This window comes from Rhinopithecus bieti, unplaced genomic scaffold, assembly GCF_001698545.2.
Source record: "Rhinopithecus bieti isolate Rb0 unplaced genomic scaffold, ASM169854v2 scaffold_3878, whole genome shotgun sequence".
NCBI lineage: Eukaryota > Metazoa > Chordata > Mammalia > Primates > Cercopithecidae > Rhinopithecus > Rhinopithecus bieti.
Window position 1 is genome coordinate 4910488 of NW_016805059.1, and position 19959 is coordinate 4930446.

At 39.7% G+C, this 19959-nt stretch overlaps 1 protein-coding gene across 2 annotated transcripts in view; it reads right to left on the reverse strand.

Moving 5' to 3' along the window:
* MND1 (meiotic nuclear divisions 1) overlaps positions 1–19959 on the reverse strand; it is a 77056-nt gene that overhangs the window by 11712 nt on the left and 45385 nt on the right. For both annotated transcript variants that reach the window (XM_017871036.1, XM_017871035.1), the window contains 2 exons: positions 9735–9809; positions 6388–6502 (listed from right to left, as the gene is read on the reverse strand). In XM_017871036.1, coding sequence (XP_017726525.1) covers positions 6388–6502; positions 9735–9809 — 190 coding nt within the window. The remainder of the gene's footprint in view (positions 1–6387; positions 6503–9734; positions 9810–19959) is intronic.

Consider the following 19959-nt stretch of genomic DNA (forward strand, 5'->3'; position numbering starts at 1 on the left):
TTTTTTGAGACGGAGTCTCGCTCTGTCGCCCAGGCTGGAGTGCAGTGGCCGGATCTCAGCTCACTGCAAGCTCCGCCTCCCGAGTTTACGCCATTCTCCTGCCTCAGCCTCCCAAGTAGCTGGGACTACAGGCGCCCGCCACCTCGCCCGGCTAGTTTTTTGTATTTTTTAGTAGAAACGGGGTTTCACCGTGTTAGCCAGGATGGTCTCGATCTCCTGTAAAGTCCATGTTCTTAAGCATGGCCATTGAAGTCTCTACTTGGTTAGCTTAGTGGTCAAGCTATTAATTGAACAGAGACTTCCTTAAATGCTTGGACTAAACCTCTATGAAGAGGTTGTCTTTGCCAAAGGGCTCAGCCGTCTTTGCCTAAGGGTTTGCGTGTGCTGGGACATGCGTTCTCAGCAAGGCAGTTTATAACTCTGACTTACTCTTCGCTTCTTGCTTGCACAGAGCATCAAGGTCAGCTAGATGTGGGGACCGTCCCAGGTCTTTACTGAGAATGTGAACAACCCTAAACATGCATGTAGGCCTTCTATAGTTCCAGGAATATGCTGTTCTTCAAGGCTCTCATGAACATATCATTTAGTTTTTCCTTTTTTTTTAGAAGGGTCTCACTCTGTCACTCAAGCTAGAGCACAGTGGCACGATCATGGCTCACTGCAATCTTGATTTCCTGGGCTCAAGTGATCCTCCCACCTCAGCCTCCTGAGTAGCTAGTTCTACAGGCACATGCCACCATGCCTAATTTTTAAATTATTTATAGAGATGGAGTTTGCCATTTTCTTCATACTGGTTTTGAACTCTTGGGCTCAAGCAATCTTCCCAAAGTGTTAGGATTACGGGCATAAACCACTGCACTTTGCCCTTTTAAGTTTTTTGATTAGTCTACTGTTTGCTTCAACTGTTATTCATCAACAATGATTAACTGAGAAGTTAAAATTATTGTTTGTAATTGTTATAGACAAATACTCCCCACAGAGAGGATTTTAGCACTGGGCATACCCTAGGCCAGATCAAACAAAGACAGTCTTTCCTATTGGTGTCCTCCAGGGAACCACCAAACATGTAAATAACGACAATTCTTTGGGATCAAGGCTCTGATAGAGCTCCAGCTGCATTCTGCTCCCCTAGACAGTAGGAATGCAGGGTTGTTATCCTTCAAGGTCACTGCTGAGGTGAGAGTGGGAAATGAGAATAGGCAAATTCAATACCACAAAGCTCATTATTCTTACTCAGCGTCTGCTAATTTTCCTCAGTAGGCTCCTGTAAGCCTTTGGTTAATTTCCAGAGGTCTGAAAAAGTTGACTACAACAATTTTTGCAAGTTTTCTGAAAGGGCAAACTTTCAGAAGTCCTTACTCCACCTTTTTACTGTCATCCTGGCATTTATTTCTCAGAAAATTACTTAAGTACCTCTAAGATATTTTCAAGTATTTTTGTGGGAATTTAATTTCTACTAACATGTTTTCTCTGGTCACATTTGAATATTGGTCAGAATAGCTAAATTAAAAAATTGTTTAAAGAATTGTTGCTTGTAAATATCACTTCTTGGCTACTGTAATTAATTTTGTTGTTGTTGTTGTTTTGAGACTGTTTTCGCTCTGTCGCCCAGGATGGAGTGCAGTGCGTGATGTTGGTTCACTGCAGCCTTCTCCTCCCCGGTTCAAGCGATTCTCCTGTCTCAGCATCCAGAGTAGCTGGGATTAAAGGTGTGTGCCACCATGCCCAGCTAATTTTTGTATTTTTAATAGAAACAGCATTTCACCAACTTGGCCAGGCTGGTCTCAAACTCCTGACCCCTAGTGATCTGCCTGCCTCTGCCTCCAAAGCAATTAATCTTCTAAATACTTGCTTAATGATATAATTCAACTGGCATAAATATAAATTATTTCTCACGGATGTTACTGAGAAATAAGAAAATACATAGCCATGCCCCATATGAACAAATGGTTATGGCTACAGTCACCAAATTATTCTCTGAATAAATATGACAGACCTAGAGATAAGCTTGAGTGATATAACATGGGGGGGCTATAGCCATGCTACTAAGAAACAAATCCTATTAAAATCAATTTGTGAAACTCATAAGCCTTTAATCCAGTATAATCTGTTCTGCACTAACATGATAGCTGAAATCCCATGAAACCCCTCATTATCAAAAAGTGCATTTTGAAAACAATAATTTCATTGAGAAATGGAGATTTGGGGTGAGTAGAGGTTAAAGTCTTAAGAAGTTCTCTAAATTTAGTGATAAGGGGATCACTGGCATCTACTACTTAAATATTTAAATTTCTTGGATTTGTAGGTTTATACTTTTCATCAAATTTGAAAAACTTTAAACTTTAGCTTTTATTTCTTCAGATATTTTTCTGGCTCAGCAACCTCTCCTCCTACCAAAACATACTCCATTTGGGACTGTAATTACACATTTATTAGGTCCCTTGAAGTTGTCTTAAGGCTCACAGATGCCATTTTCATATTTTTAAAGTTTTTAATTTATACATGAGTCAAGGACTCCATATGCTGTCCAGGCTGGCCTCAAACTCCTGGGCTCAAGTGATCCACCCACCTTAGCCTCCCAAAGTGCTGGAATTACAGGAATTACTGCGCCTGGCCCCATTTTAATCTTTTTTAAATTCTTTATTTTCTGTGTTTCATTTTGGATGTTTCTATTACTGTATCTTCAACTAACACCAATTCTTTCTTCTGCAAAATTTAATCTGCTGGTAATTCACCATAGTGTATTTTTCAGGTTAGACATTGTAGTTTTCATGTCCAAAAGTTTGACCTGGGTCTTTTTTATATCTTCTCTATTTCCACTTAACTTTTTGAACATATGGAATACAGTTATAATAACAGTTCTGGTCTTCTGATCCTAATTTCTGGGTCAATTTTGATTGATGGAGTATTAGCATGCTCATTATAGATCATGTTTTCCCACTTCTCTCCAGGCCTGGTAGTCTTTGCTTATATGCCAGACATAATGAATTTTATCTTGCTAGATGTTAATCCTTTTTCAAGAGACAGGGTCTCACTCTGTTGCCCAGACTGGAATATAGTAGCACGACCCTAGCTCACTGCAGCCTTGAACTACTGGGTGCAAGCAATCCTCCCATCTCAGCCTCTCAAGTAGAAAGGTAATAAAACTGGAGGACAAAAACTTGACTACAGTGCATGCCAGCATGACCAGCTAATTTTAAATTGTTTGTAGAGATAGGGTCTCTCTCTCTTGCCCAGGCTAATCTCAAACTCCTAGCCTAAAGCTATCTTACTGCCTTGGCCTCCCAAAGTGCTGAGATTACAGGCATGAGCCACTGTGTCTGGCAAAAAAGATGATAATCTTTCATAAATTTGTAAAAATGCACAAAGCCAGGAAGGAAGGATTCTTACTCTCTCACTCCCAAGTCAAAAATTAATATATTTCTAATAGACTCCATTACAAGTTCTCTAGGATCCATCTTTACATGGTTGCATAAATAACTATTAAAAGATAACCAGTCTGATGTTGATGAAAAATAATAAACGCCAAGCATGGTGAATCACACCTGTAATCCCAGCACTTTGGGAGGCCAAAGGGAGACAACTGCTTGAGGCCAGGAGTTCGAAACCAGCTGGACAATACAGCAAGACACCATCTCTTTAAAAAATAAAATTAAAAGTAAACTAGCTGAGTGTGGTGGCACGTGACTGTAGTCTCAGCTACTTGGGAAGCTGAGGTAGGAGAATGACTTGAGCTTGGGGGGTTGAGGCTACAGTGAGCCCTGATCATGCATTGCACTTCAGCCTGGAGATAGGGCAAGGCCCTGTCTCCAAAAAAATAAAAAATATATAAAAATCTCACTGAAAACCAGAAAATTTCAGGTTTGTTCTCTCACTGAGACCTCATATACTGTAATACTCATTCACAATGGCATGTTTTCCTTGGGTTGGGAAATAAATTACCAAAGTTATACATTCAAGGGTTAAAATAGACAGCAGAATGCAGGCAACCAGTTTAAAATTTCAGTTGCTGCCTCTTCCTCAACTGTGTTATTCCACCCTCCAGAAAGTTCACCATCCTTTGTATACCCTGAACTTCTTTTCTGAAGTTTTATTACCTAAGAGGTGATGTGTTTGCCAAAAGAGCTACTTGAATCAGACCTACAAGGAATGGCAACATCTTAAATTAACATGCCTACAATACAAGTTTTCCCCACTTCATGAATCGGTCTGGCACAATTCCCTGTTAATTTCCTGAACCTTAATGTGATCCACTGGCTCAGGGTCACTATCAGTGTAGGTTACAGTAGTTTAGTAAGCCTAAATAAGGGTTTTATTCATTCCTGAGTGGGCAGAATGTATCAAAATTAAGAAAAGGACTGGGGAGTCAATTGGAGGTGATGTCAGTGAGGGTCACCTGTCCAAGGAAATAGCTGTGGCAGTACAATAGGGACCATGGAGTGGAAAAGCTTACGTCTTTTTGAATATACCTAAGAGTTGTAGGTCCTAGACATAAAAGAGAATGAAACAGGTAAGCAAAGAGGTAGTACACCTCTTTCATTTTCATGAAAATGTGATTTTCCACGATAACCAAATCTGACCCTTCATTTACTCTTACTTGCCTTTTTTCCTGATTTCAGTTTTGTGTGATTCTTGTACTTGGTGTACTACCTGAGAGGGCACAGTCATGCTATCCTGAAAATAAATCACCTGAAAGTATTCAACCTCGTTAAGAAATTGTGCTTGAAGTTCTCTTTCAAGAGAATGAGAAGGTGCTCTAGATAAGGTACACAATGTTCTACGTCCTCCAGAACAAGCAGTCTGTTTCCTTTGAAGATGAATCATATGCAGGCCTAGCTTCCTAACAGTAACCTTCTACCTGTGAGGTACTCTCCTGCTGTGATGTGCTTGTGCTCACTGAGGATCATCTGGTATTAGTTAAAACTTTCAAACAGATTAAGGTGGTTATTTTTGTAGGTGTAGATTTGATTAGCACTTTCTTCTGCAGGAGGATGACAAATGAATCTGTGGTCAGCATAAAAGAGCTGACATGTCTCCCCAAATACTTAATTTACAGAGAATGACTGGCTCAGGGAGTTATTCTGCCTCCGCCTCTCTTTGAAAATCACCCTGGGTAATCAGCTGAACCAGTGGCACTACATATCACCATCTAGGCTATGTACTCCATATATGTGAATGGTGCCTCCTGGAGTTGTGCAAAGCAGCGACCTGTCTCTAATATGAAGTTTAACTTCAAATTTACACTAACTGAACTGCTTAAAAATTCTTTAATTGTAAAGGCCACTGCCAAGGACTAGGCCAGCTTAGTTGCAACCAAACTATCCTCAGGTTAATTTTAACATACCAAATATTTTCCATGTCTTTCAAAGCCTTCTATCGCACACTATAATATCATCTTTTCTGTAAGTTTCACTTGGTACAGTTTCCTAAACATAAGACAGGCTAAGACAGAAAATATTTAAAAGTTATATTTTCCCAAGTAATTAAATGCTATGTCTTTATAATACACTCTTTTATCTCCTCAAATATTCACATTTCTATCTTTTAAAAAATATATAAACATTATTCAAAACAAAGCTCTGGGGACTCTGGTTTAAAAGAAGTAAAAAAAAATCACTGGTATATTTAAAAGGCAACTCAATGTACAGACTGATTTTCTGCAACTTGCAAACTCTTCTACTTATGGTATCATTTTTCCTAGAAGATAATGACGGATTTCTTTACAGAATCAAAGTTCTTCAGGCCAAATTAGCTTTTTTTCGACTCCTCAGTTCTCTAAGCTTATATTTTATGTCTTTATCCTTCTGTCCCACACATCTTCCTTAATTTTAAAATGCTTATAATTTCAAAGTTGTCACTGTTCAATGCTCTAACATTAAGACTTCTCTCTTTTTTTTTTTTTTTGAGACAGAGTCCTACTTTGTCACCCAGGCTGGAGTGCAATGACACGTATAGCACACTGCAGCTTCAACCTCCTGGGCTTGAGGGATTCTCCCATCCCAGCCTCCCAAGTAGCTGGGACTACAAGCATGTATCACCACGCTTGGCTAATTTTTGTGTTTTTTTGGTAGAGATGGGATTTCACCATGTTGGCCAGGCTGGTCTTGAACTCCTGGGCTCAAGCAATCCACCCATCTCAGCCTCCCAAAGTGCTGGGATTACAGGCATAAGCCAATGTGCCCGGCACATTAAGACTTCTTAATGGCGATACTAAAGCAATATTTTCCTACTATGTTACAAATACAAAATTAGAGTACTACAAACAGAATACTATCTTAACTGGTTTTATTTTCTCATATATATGGAGAATGGTTAGCAGGCAACTAGAAATATAAAGTCTTTTTCATTATCAAAGTTAAAGACGCCTAAGATATGATACAAACTTACGTATTTCTTCCACGACTTGTGGATCACAATCTTTGTATTTTTCTACTTCTGCCTTTAGCTGTTCCCTTTGGTCTCGAAGTGAAGAAAGCTCTTTTGCTAGCCTGGTTCGCTCTTCCTGCATTCCAAATAGTTTTATATTCAATTAAGACAAAATTCTGTATGTTGTAAGGTAATACATTTTATAACAATTTCATTTTATTTCTCATAAATGATGTGCATTAGACTTTTGATATTATATATATAAGCATACACACACAGATATTCACAGTATAAGAACAAGCTCAATTCTCATCTTTCCTGAAATTTCAAGCATCTTTTATATATATTGAATAACTAAATGGGAGTTAATATGTAGAATAGAATACTCACAAATAGGTGAGAGGTTCATGTTAGAACTCTAAGATGACCATGTCATCGTATGTTAGAGAAAAAAATTGTACTACTTTTTGAGTAGTTTCACAAGTCTATATATGTAAGTAACATTTTAAGACAACATCCATCATTATACAATTATCTTTAACAGTGTTCTAGACAATTTTTCAATTTTTAAGAATATTTTAATATATCCCTAATATTTTATATACATTTAAAGAAATAACACAATTGTAGCTTGAGGCCTCCCACCACCTATTCTTTAAAGGTAAACCAGAATAAAGCTTCAAAACACAATATGATCCAATAAAAACCATTTGAAATGTCTAGCCATATTTCTCACTAGCAGGTGGAAGTCATAGTGCTATACGTATTCATTTTGTATTTCTGAAACCTGAAAAGCCCAAACAAAAACCAAATGTTTGCAAAGATTATAGTACAGAATCATAGGACAAATCCAAGGCAAAATCAAGTAAAGTTCAAACTGCTTAACACGACTTGTAAGGTTCCCAGCTACCTTGTATTTTTTATTTGTATTTTTCTACTTTGCTTTTAGCTGTTTCGTTTGGTTCCAAAGCGAAGAGAGTTCCTTAGCTAGCATTTGTACAAGAGACTGCGTATACAGAGCAGCACGCTGAGAAGCAGCACACCCCAACAGAACTCTCAGCAGTGAGGAAAACTTTCTAGATCTGCACTCTTCACTGCAAGACCCACTAGCCACATGTGGCTACTCAATATATGCAATGTGGCCACTGTGACTGAGAAACTAAATTTCATTGTAGCTAATTTTTATTAAAATATAAATAGCCACACATGCTTAGTGTATATCATACTTGCACAGCTCAGGAGAGATTTTAAAATAACTAGAATATAAGAAGATAAGTCATTATTTGCCATCAATACCCAAATTATACATGCTTCAAAAGGAACACTGTCACCAAGTGTGGTGGTGCCTGCCTGTAGTACCAGATACTCAGGAGGCTGAGGCAGAGGGATCACTTGAGCCCAGGAGTTCAAGGGCAGCCTGGGCAATACAGAGATACTCCATCTCTAAAACACAAACCAAAAAACAAAACAAAACAAAACAAAACAAAACAAAACAAAATCAAGAGGAGAAAAAAAGACAGGAGAAGCAGAGTGGTGAACATCCAATGTGAATACAATGATAGCTCTCCAGGTATCACGCATTGAAACAATCTTAGACAGTCACTATCACTGAGATCTTTGTCAAATTATTTAACCTCTTTGTGCCTCCAGTTCCTCAAAAAGCAAAATGGAGACAGTAACGGTAGCCACCTCCCTAGACTGCTGGTAGGATTCAATAAATATACAAAATGCATTTAGAACAGTAGTTGCCTGGCTCAGAGTAAGCAGAATACACATGTTAGCTATTTTTCTTCTTAACCAACAGCAGGATCAACACCATCATCAAGAATATTATCTAGCAGATAGGCACCAGGTAGTTCTGGAAAGTCCTGGCTGGTAAGATCAGGATGAGCACAAGACTTCACCTTTCTTAGGAACATTTCTGAACCATTAAGCTCTTCTGATATCTGCAGGTGGCAACTATGTTTGCTGATGGGTTTTTCCCTGCAAGATGTACTTGTTTCAGTGGATGAACAGTAGACTGGCTGACAACTTCAGGGCAAGTGTATGTCACCATTAGTTGAAGGTGGTTCTACAAGTTATTGCCAGTGTTTAAAAAAACAAACAAGGCCGGGCGCGGTGGCTCAAGCCTGTAATCCCAGCACTTTGGGAGGCCGAGACGGGCGGATCACGAGGTCAGGAGATCGAGACCATCCTGGCTAACACGGTGAAACCCCGTCTCTACTAAAATACAAAACTAGCCGGGCGAGGTGGTGGGCGCCTGTAGTCCCAGCTACTCGGGAGGCTGAGGCAGGAGAATGGCGTAAACCCGGGAGGCGGAGCTCGCAGTGAGCTGAGATCTGGCCACTGCACTCCAGTCCGGGCGACAGAGCGAGACTCCGCCTCAAAAAAAAAAAAAAAAAAAAACAAACAAACAAACAAACAAACAAACAAACAAACAAAAGGATCAAATAAAGTGGTAGTTGCTATTGTCAACTGAGGAAGAAATAGAACAGCTTCAGGTTATGCCCAGAATTTACCTTTCCTTGAATATTCTTTAGAAATGACGATTCTCCAATTCCTATCTGTGATTGTGCTGATGATTCACATAAAACAATATATGTGAAAGAACTTTGAAAGCATAAAGCCACTGTAAAGCTTTGCTATATCCCTTTCTACTATGTGACAAGGTTTCCAGTTGCTTTCTTTCCCAATCAAGTGATACAAATAGAGGCCCAGATGAAATGCTTAGTGGTTCATGTTGATCTTCAATATTTTTTAAAGTCATAAGTCTATAGTTTAGATAATGATGAAAATAGAAAGTGAAATGATTTTTTAAAATCTCTAACCTAATACTTAGAAAAATGCTGCACTTTTAAAAAATAGGTCAATATTTATTTTAAAAATTTTTAAATATTACAAGGCCACAAAGATACTATGTTGATGGTTTTCAGTTTGTTCTATACAAATTTTTTTAAAAGACTCTTAAAATTTACATAAACATTTATATAGGGCTTACCATGTACCAAGTCCTCTTCCAGGTGCTTTGCAAATATTAACTAGTTTAATCCACACAATAACCCAATGAAGTACAATAGATTTTATTACTCCCTATTTTGCAACAGAGAAAAGTGAAAACAGAATTTAGGAGACTTTCAAACCCAGGCAGTCTGGCTCTAGGGTTTATGCTTCTATGCTATGCTACCATATATAATAATAATAAAATCTAGACTCACAATTAGTGAATCCTACTGGGTCAGACGTTCATATCCTTGGCTATGATCTCCTTTTCTTCTGGTAGAAATGCATCCTCCTCACAGGAAGCTCTGTGTCCTTACTCTAATATGTAGAATTGCCATTATTAAAAGAATCTATAGACACAAACTTACCGTTTCACATCGGCCAATTTTAGCTTTTTCAATGCTTTTCTGCAGGCTTGCATGCTTTTGGCTTCCCTCAGACAACTAGAGAATCAAAAACAAATAAAATAGCTTGCTAAGATAAACTGCCATGTAGTCATATGAAAACAAAGTTGGCCGGGTACAGTGGCTCACACCTGTAATCCCAGCACTTTGGGAGACCAAGGTGGGCGGATCACGAGGTCAAGAGATGGAGACTATCCTGGTCAACATGGTGAAACCCCGTCTCTACTAAAAATACAAAAATGAGCTGGGCGTGGTGGCGCACGCCTGTAGTCCCAGCTACTTGAGAGGCTGAGGTTGCGGCGAGCTGAGATAGAGCCACGGCACTCCAGCCTGGTGACAGAGCAAGACCCTGTCTCAAAAAAAAAAAAAACAAAAAAAGAAAATAAAGTCAAACACTATACTAGGAACTAATTTCTCCAATCTGAAGAAAACCAAGGACCACTAATCATTAGGGTACACTGGAAAAAAAAAGTTTAAAAACAATTTTCTTTTTATTCCATGCGAATACATGAAACAAATATCATGCCTCTAATCTTTTCCACATAGTCTCTATTTATTAGGTTCCCCACTCTTACTCCAAGTAACTTGAGGTCTATTATTTAGTTAGAAATTGAACTTGAAGGCCAGGCACGGTGACTCACGCCTGTAATCCCAGCACTTTGAGAGGCCAAGGCAGGCAGATCACATGACCCCACGAGGTGGAGACCGGCCTGGGCAACACGGCAAAGCCCCATCTCAACAAATACAAAAAAATTTAGCCAAGTGTGATGGCATAAGCCTGTAGTCCCAGCTACTAAAAAAAAAAAAAAAAAAAGAAACTGAATTTGAAAATCCAAAAAAATCTCTTTTATATAAATTCTCTCTGCAAATTTCATTTCACTTCTGACTAAAGTCTTTTCAAAATACCTGACTCAGTTCACTAAGTCAATAATAAATTTGTCACTTATTATTATTACATAGAGTACTTCACAAGGAACTGCATAGTTACATATCATGTTCTCAAGAAAAAAATCTGCTAGCCTGTTGCCAATTTTAGGTATGTTTTATATCTTTTTCTCTTTTTTATTCTTGAGACAGTGTCTCACTCCGGTGCCTAGGCTGGAGTGCAGTGTCACAATCATGACTCCCTGCAACCTTTGCCTCCCAGGCTCAAGCCATCTTCCAACCTCCACCTCCCAGTAGCTGGGACTGCAGGTGTGCACCACCACAATCAGCTATTTTAAAATTTTTTTCTAGAGATGGAGTTTTACCATGTTGCCCAGGCTGGTCTTGAACCTCCAGGCTCAAGTAATCTTCCGACCTCAGTCTCCCAACATGCTGGGATCACAGGTGTGTGCCCTGTTGCGCAGCCTATTTTATATATCTTACAAGTCATCAGTTTAAACCTTTTACTCAGCTTAGAAAGTAGATAAGTTGTATGTGGAAATGGATTAAAATAACACCAGCATAAAGAGACTATAGATATTGAATGTTGATTAGCATGTGGGTAGGCCTACACATCAAAAAGGACTGGTTAATTTCAGAGTGTTGGCTTCTTGTCTCAATTTTATTAATCTCACCTGGATCTACAAGTAAACAAATAATCACAGGAAATTCTGAATACTAAATTCTCCACATCTTTTGCTACAAACTAGTTAGAAATTACAGATTCATTTGATTGGGTAAGGGCCTTCTTAAAAAATATTTCACTCCTCCCTCATTCTTGAATTACAAACATTTAGAAAATAATTAATAATTGGATGGATTTAATTTCTGTTGGCTGATTATAAAAAACTATCTGTTCACGGCCGAGCGCGGTGGCTCACACCTGTAATCCCAGCACTTTGGGAGGCTGAGGCGGGCGGATCATGAGGTCAGAAGATCGAGACCATCCTGGCTAAGATGGTGAAACCTTGTCTCTACTAAAAATACAAAAACAAAATTAGCCAGGCATGGTGGCAGGCACCTGTAGTCCCAGCTACTCCGGAGGCTGAGGCGGGAGAATGGCATGAACCCGGGAGGTGGAGCTTGCAGTAAGCCGAGATCCCGCCACTGTACTCCAGCCTGGGTGACAGAGCGAGACTCCATCTCAAAAAACAAACTGTTCCCCCCCCCCGAAAAAAAAAAAAAAAAAACCACACACAAAAAACTAACTGTTCACAATATGATCTAGTCATATGTAGAGAGTGGATAGTATTTAGATATCCTTTTTTTGCTTGAAATTCAGAAATACTATCTTCAAAAAGTTGGTAAGTTTACCCTTGCTTTGGGAAATCTTTCACATCTCAGTATGCATAAAGGGATCGTTGTAAGCTTTCCTTTAACAGCTCTCCAGTCACTGATTCTAATCCATAGCATGAACAAGATCTATAGATAATGCTAGGCAGACACCACTACAAACCAGTTATACCTCTCCTTGCAAGTAATTATCTTCCTAAGTTAAAAAAAAAAAAATCTGCTGTATACATATATTTTTAAGACGGAGTTTCTCTCTTCTTGCTCAAGCTGGAGTGCAATGGCACTATCTTGGCTCACTGTAACCTCCGCCTCCCAGGTTCCAGCTATTCTCCTGCCTCAGCCTCCGGAGTAGCTGGGATTACAGGCACCCACCACCACATCCGACTAATTTTTCATATTTTTAGTAGAGAGTAGAGATTAGGTTTCACCATGTTGGCCAGGCTAGTCTCGAACTCCTAACCTCAAGAAATCCACCCACCTCAGCCTCCCAAAGTGCTGGGATGACAGGCGTGAGCCACCACACTCGGCTGAAGATCTAGTTATTTTAAAAAAAGAGTTCCTATTTATAAAATAAAGTCATATTTTAAAAGTTAATATTAGCCTGACCAACATGGGGAAATGCTGTCTCTACTAAAAATACAAAAATTAGCCAGGTGTGGTGGCACACACCTATAATCCCAGCTACTTGAGAGGCTGAGGCACGAGAATTGCTTGAACCTGGGAGGTGGAAGTTGCAATGAGCTGAGATCATACCACTGCACTCCAGCCTGGGCAACAGGGTGAGACTCTATCTCAAAATAAAAAAAATAAATAAAATAGAAGTTAATATTCCACCCTGAAGGACCTGCCTGAAATAATTAAAATATATACATAACATTTAAATTTAGGAGCAAATAATTTTTTCCAATTAAAAAAACACATATTTTAGCATAACATTTTCCATTAAAATATTTTAAAATAACCAGACAGGTAGACACTATCCAAACAGTTACTAATTATATAAAAGACAATAATGAAAGGACATTTTATATATATATACACAGATATGTATATAGACTTTTTTTTTTTTTTTTTTTTTTTGAGACAGGGGCTGGAATGCAGTGGCCAGATCTCGGCTCACTGCAACCTTTGCCTTCCGGGTTCAAGCAATCCTCCTACCTCAGCCTCCCAAGTAGCTGGAACCACAGATACATGCTATCATGCCCGGCTAATTTTTTTATTTTTTTTGTAGAGATGGAACTTTGCCATGTCGCCCAGGCTGGTCTTGCAGTCCTGGGCTCAAGCAGTTCATGTACCTGGGCTTCCCAGAGTGCTGGGATTATAGGCGTGAGCCACCACACCCAGCCAGGATATATACCTTAATTATATTAATTAAGAATCTTTCAGGTACTATACATCTGTTTGGAATTATTTACAACTTAAAAGCATTTGAAAAAGAGCTCATTCAGAAAATTTCTTTTTTTTTTTTTTTTTTTTTTTGAGACGGAGTCTCACTCGTCGCCCAGGCTGGAGTTGCAGTGGCCGGATCTCAGCTCCACTGCAAGCTCCGCTTCCCGGGTTCACGCCATTCTCCTGCCTCACCTCCCGAGTAGCTGGGACTACAGGCACCCGCCACCTCGCCCCTTGCTAGTTTTTTGTATTTTTTTTAGGTAGAGGACGGGGTCTTCACCCGTGTTAGCCAGGATGGTCTTATCTCCTGACTTCGTGATCCGCCCGTTCATTGCCTCCCAAACTGCTGGGATTACAGGCTTGAGCACACCACTGCCCGGCACAACTGAGTTTTTGAAACAGGCTAGAAGGAAAACATAAATACATTTGAGAGCCTATCTATGACCAAAAAAACAACAAACAAAAACCACTGCAAGAAAATGCACTAAATCTAAGCAATGGTTATCTCTGTGTTGTGAAACATACTTTTAAGTTTTCTATATAATGAACATATATAACTAGTATTTTAAAGATTATTTTCCTGTTATATGAATATATTCTCAAAAGATTAAAATGTGAGCACATTCTTGTTTTAAAAGACTCAAACAAAGCAAAATCCTCATTTGCCTTTCCACTTCTGCACCATCCCCACAACCCCCTCCCCAGAGTGACCCCTGTAAAGTCCAGTGTGCATCCTTCTTGTCTTATTTCTTTGTTTTACATCTAGATATAGATCAATATGGATAACATTTAAAAGCATATAGGAGATTATCCTTTATGTAGTGTCTTACGCCTCGCTATTTTCAGAGAAATTTCCATATCTGCATATATAGTTAGGTCTACTTTGATTTCTTTTTTGTTGTTGTTGTTGTTGACATGGAGTCTTGCTCTGTCACCCAAGCTGGAGTGCAGTGGTGCAATCTTGGCTCACTGCAACTTCTGCCTCCCGGGTTCAAGCGATTCTCCTGCCTCAGCCTCCTGAGTAGCTGGGATCACAGGGGCGTGCCACCACGCCTGGCTAATTTTTGTATTTTTAGTAGAGAAGGGGTTTCACGATGTTGGTCAGGTTGGTCTCGAACTCCTGACCTCGTGATCCACAGTCTCCCACTGTTGCTCAGGCTGGAATGCACTAGTGCAATCATAGCTCACTGTAGCCTCAACACTCCTGGGCTCAAGTGATCCTCCTGTTCCAGCGTCCTGAGTAGCTAGGACTACACGTGTGCACCATCGTACCCAGCTAATTAAAATTATTTTTTGTAAAGAGGTCTCACTATGTTGCCCAGGCTGGTCTCGAACTCCTGGCCTCATGAGATCCTCCTGCCACAGTCTCCCAAAGTCCTGGGATAACAGACGTGAACCACCAAGCCTGGACTCATTCATTTAAAAAAAAAAAAAAAAAAACCAAAACACACTTTTATTTTTTAGAGCAGTTTTAGGTTCAAAGTACAACGAATTAAAGATATAGAGATTTCCTATATATGACCTAATTCCGCATATGTACAGCCTCCTCTGCTATCAAAATCCCACACAAGAGAGTACATTTGCTACAATCAGTGAACCTATATTGATATCATTATCATCCAAATTCCACTGTCTACGTTACAGTTCAAAGTCTTTTGTTCAGTGGCTGTGGGAAACAATTCTCCCTGCCCTCTGGATTCTAAACTACATAGATACAAAGAGGCAAACAGCCCAAATTACTGCTGGCATCCATCTTGTCATTATGAAGAAAGCCAACCTGAGGACATGAGCATCACACAAAAGGCAAAGCCAAGATAAATGCAGGGAAATTGAGTCAGAGTCTTAAATGATGTCTGAAGCACGCTCTACTGTTTTCTTTTCTTTTCTTTCTTCTTTGAGACAGGGTCTTACTCTGTCACCCAGGTTAGAGTGCAGTGGCATGATCATGGCTCACTGCAACCTTGACCTCCCGAGCTCAAGCACTCCTCCCACCTCAGACTCCTGAGCAGCTGGGAAAACAAGTGTGCACCACCACACTGGGCTAATTTTTGTATTTTTTTTTTTTTTTTTTTTTTGTAGAGTCAGTGTTTTACCATGTTGCCCTGGCTGGTCTTGAACTCCTGGAGTCAAGCAATCTTCATTGGCCTCCTGAAGTGTTGGCATTACAGGCATGAGCCACTGTGCCTGGACCATGCTCTACTTTTGAAAAATTTGAAGTTAAGTCGTTAAATCAATCTCTCCCCTATCCTTTAAGCAAAGTAAACTTGAATTTTCTGCCTTTAACACAGTAAATATTTTAACTCTTACAATGGATAAAACTTTAATAATAATCTCTTTCATATAGTGCTGGCCAGCTATGAAGGCTGTGAAAAATTTTGGGAGATATCAAATTTAAAACATCCTGTTCCTCTACTTTGGGAAATACAACAAAGTGTCCAAGAATAAGAGTGGCTGGAATAAAGTAATGCATGCCAGGAAAGCTCTTCATTCAATAAGCATTTATAAAGTACCCACTACATATACAGTTACAGTATCATTGGCTCAGATCTTCTCACAAAATTAATATAGCTGGGTAATGAACACCTTAAGGTATTGCTTTGCAGGTAATGAGTACTGGATGTTTGTTGAATATTTTCGGATTAAGTTATTTTTCATTATATGCTATAAGACAGTAGTCAGTAAAAGAAAACACTCTGTGAAGCTAGCAAGAATACAGCATATTAACGTTCCACTTAACCAGAGGGTTAAATTTCCAGCAATCCAACCCTGAGGAACACATTAAGAACCTGGAAATAAGAAACGTAGTATAGAAATTCTGAATAATGGACATAGAAAGAGTATGAAAATCCCATCAAGTAAGAAACATAAAGGACAAGTGAAGCCACTTAATAAGTACATGCTGAGACACATAAAATAATACCTGCTAAAGATAAGATCAATCAATTACAATGTGAAAAAAACCAACTGTCAGGCAGAGTCAGAGCCTAACAAGTGACTAGTACCTCAACTAGATATAATAAGACTAAAGTAATAAAAGCAGAAATAGGCTGCGCACAGTGGCTCACACCTGTAATCCCAACACTTTGGGAGGCCAAGGTGGGAAGATCGGTTGAGGTCAGGAGTTCCAGACCAGCCGGGCCAGAAGAGCAAGACCCTATCTCTGCCAAAAAATAAAACTAAAAATTAGCTGGGCATGGTGGCATGCACCTGTAGTCCTAACTACTCAAGAGGGTGAGGAATGAGGATCACTTGAGCCACAGAAGTCAAGGCTACAGTGAGCCATGATTGCACCACTGCACACCATCCTGGGCAACAGAGTGAGGCCCTGGCTCTTAAAAAAAAAAAAAAAAAAAGTGGAAATGGGAATATGGAAAGGAAAAAAAGCAGGTAGATTTTAAAATGAACCATTTCTAACTTCTAGGAAGGATTAAAAATATTAAAAAGTAGTTAAGAGCTATGAAAGATCCAATAGAAGCCTAACAGTGTCAGGACAAAGAACTTAGTCGTGGCTACAGTCAGACAAAGGCTTACGCAGAATCCAGTTAGAAATCATTCAGATGGCCGGGCGCGGTGGCTCAAGCCTGTAATCCCAGCACTTTGGGAGGCCGAGACGGGCGGATCACGAGGTCAGGAGATCGAGACCATCCTGGCTAACACGGTGAAACCCTGTCTCTACTAAAAAATACAAAAAACTAGCCGGGCGAGGTGGCGGGCGCCTGTAGCCCCAGCTACTCGGGAGGCTGAGGCAGGAGAATGGCTTAAACCCGGGAGGCGGAGCTTGCAGAGAGCTGAGATCTGGCCACTGCACTCCAGCCTGGGCGACAGAGTGAGACTCCGTCTAAAAAAAAAAAAAAAAAAAAAAATCATTCAGATATTTTGAGAGTCAAAGACATGCAAAATCCAACTGATGCCATGAAGGAAGTTGCATATAAACTTATGAATATTTACAGACTGTTTAGACCTGAGAAATGGGTTCTCTATATAGTTAGGTCTACTTTGATTTCTTTTTTGTTGTTGTTGTTAAATGGAGTCTTGCTCTGTCGCCCAAGCTGGAGGAGGGCTAAGTTGCAGAGGCTACTAATTGTCTACCAATATCCATTCTTTCTTAGTAACAGGATCTCAGACAATAGGCCTAGCTAAAAACAAAAAACAAGAAACTCTGTATTTCCCTGCCTACTTCAAATCAGGTGTAGCCATATGACAAAGTTTTGTCCAATAAAATGGGATCAGATGTTGGAAGCGGATGTGCCCTTTACCCTTCCCTCTCTCCTTTGTGCTACCTCTGTAATAAGGACATGATGGAGTGCTTCAGGAGTCACAAGAGCAGTCTTCTAGCAAGGGCACATAATCACATAATCTTTGTCTCTTTTTTAGTGTAGAGTTCTTTCAGGTCACTGATTGTCCCCTATCCCAACCAAGGCATGGAGAAACAGAGAGAAAGAGAGAGGAGGTAAACGAGACAGGAAATACACTTAACAAGTATTGTTGTTAAGATGCCTCAGGGTTCTCTGGGCCTGGGAGATATTTAAGTTAAATCCTTTTAGGCCACACTTCTGGGTTCTTTGTAGGTGTCCCTGTTGGGTCTCCCCAGCAGCAATCCACATGATGTAGAAAACACATTCTATTTTTCTGGCTGCTACCCAACATTCTTTCTCTCACCATCGGGCTTCTCTGTTTGCCCCCAGTCTCCTTCCAGCCTGGGTTTTCAGAGATTCATAGTACACAGACTCTCTGTTAGGTTTCAATGCCTTTCTCTGGGACAGAATTTAACACAGTACGAGGTGAGCTCTTGTTCTCTCACTTTTGTGTGTGGGTCACATGCAGTCCATGGAAATACTCATATGCTCAACAAATTTTCAGGCTTGCTGGCCAAGGTCCTACTTTTATGTATTATAAAAACTGAAAGAACCTCCCAACAGATCTACACAGATGCTAAAGATCAGCAAAATTATTTTCACATATGGAATTGCTTTTTTCCTATTTTTTTTCCAAAAGCATTGGGAAAGAACAGGCCTAACAGATTAGCCTATTCAGTAGTCTCCATCACACCACTAAAGTTGTCTAGGTTGAAAGTTGCATGGCCGGGCGCGGTGGCTCACGCCTGTAATCCCAGCACTTTGGGAGGCAGAGGCGGGCAGATCACGAGGTCAGGAGATCGAGAACATCCTGGCCAACATGGGGAAACCCCGTCTCTACTAAAAATACAAAAAATTAGCCACGCATGGTGGCGGAAGTCTGTAGTCCCAGCTACTTGGGAGGCTGAGGCAGGAGAATGGCATGAATCCGGGAGGCGGAGCTTGCCGTGAGCCAAGATCGCACCACTGCACTCCAGTCTGGGTGACAGAGCGAGACTCGTCTCAAAAAAAACCCAAAAGTTTCTCATACCTGATTCAGTTTTACTCCTGGCATTTCTGAATACTTATGAGAATTAAGATTGTCCACCATTGAAATTTCTAATGAAAATATTGCTTAATTACTATTTTAAATGTTTTAATGTAATAAGTTATTCAGTTCCTTTAAGTAATTTTGTTTATTAGAAGACATCAATCTAAAATAAAACAAATTATTTGCTAAGAAACACCAGTTAAGAGTTTAAACTCCAATTTCTACTTAGATAGAATTAACTTAAAGATTTAAATTTCTATTTAGATCAGGTTAAAATAAACTTCCCATTAAATTTATAAAGTCTGAGAAATATTCAGTGATTAGAGTACCTGGCCATAAAGGCTTTTATCTTTTTAAGAGAATAATGCTCTTACTTTTCTACTTCTGCCTCTTACAGTAGAATGGTTCAAGAGGACTTGGATTTCAAAAAATTAAAAGGGCAAACTAATGACTTCCCTTCCATGGGCTATATAGCTAAAGAAGAGCAAAGAAAACAAGTGAACACATTCTGATGGCAAACTAGCTCAAGAGTTGTGAGCAACCCACCAAACAAAGATTGATGGTAAACCAAAGTGTTAGAAGTTATTTAAAAGGGGAATGCATATAGCTTTAAAAAATAACAATTAATATAATTTAAAACTGAGATTGCTTTGTTTTGGATCTAAAGTTAAGCTACTTTTTTCAAAAAGAGTTAATGTACACAAAAGTTCTGGTTAAGTAAATATAAATACTGAGGAACCTGAACAAGGACCTAAATCTGAATGTGATGAAATATAGGCCTGGATGTTTAAACCATGCCCTTGAGTCAAGTAAGAGCTAGACTTTAAATGAAAAAAAAGCACCCTCCTAACAAGGTTATTTTTATGAAACTTCTAAGTATACAGTCTGGTGCGGTGGTGTGCACCTGCAGTCCCAGCCACTTAGGAGGCTAAGGAGCACTTAAGGCCAGGAGTTCTAGGCTATTGTGTGCTACGCTGATCAGGTGTCTACACTAAGTTTGGCACCAATATGGTGACCTACTGGGAGTGGGGACCACTGGATTGCCTAAGCAAGGGTGAACCAGCCCTGGTAGGAAATGGAACAGATAAAAACTCCCATGCTGATCAGTAGTGGGATCATGGCTATGCATAGCTACTGCATTCCAGTCTGGGCAACACAGCAAGACTCCATCTCTTTTTAAAAAATTTACATATATATA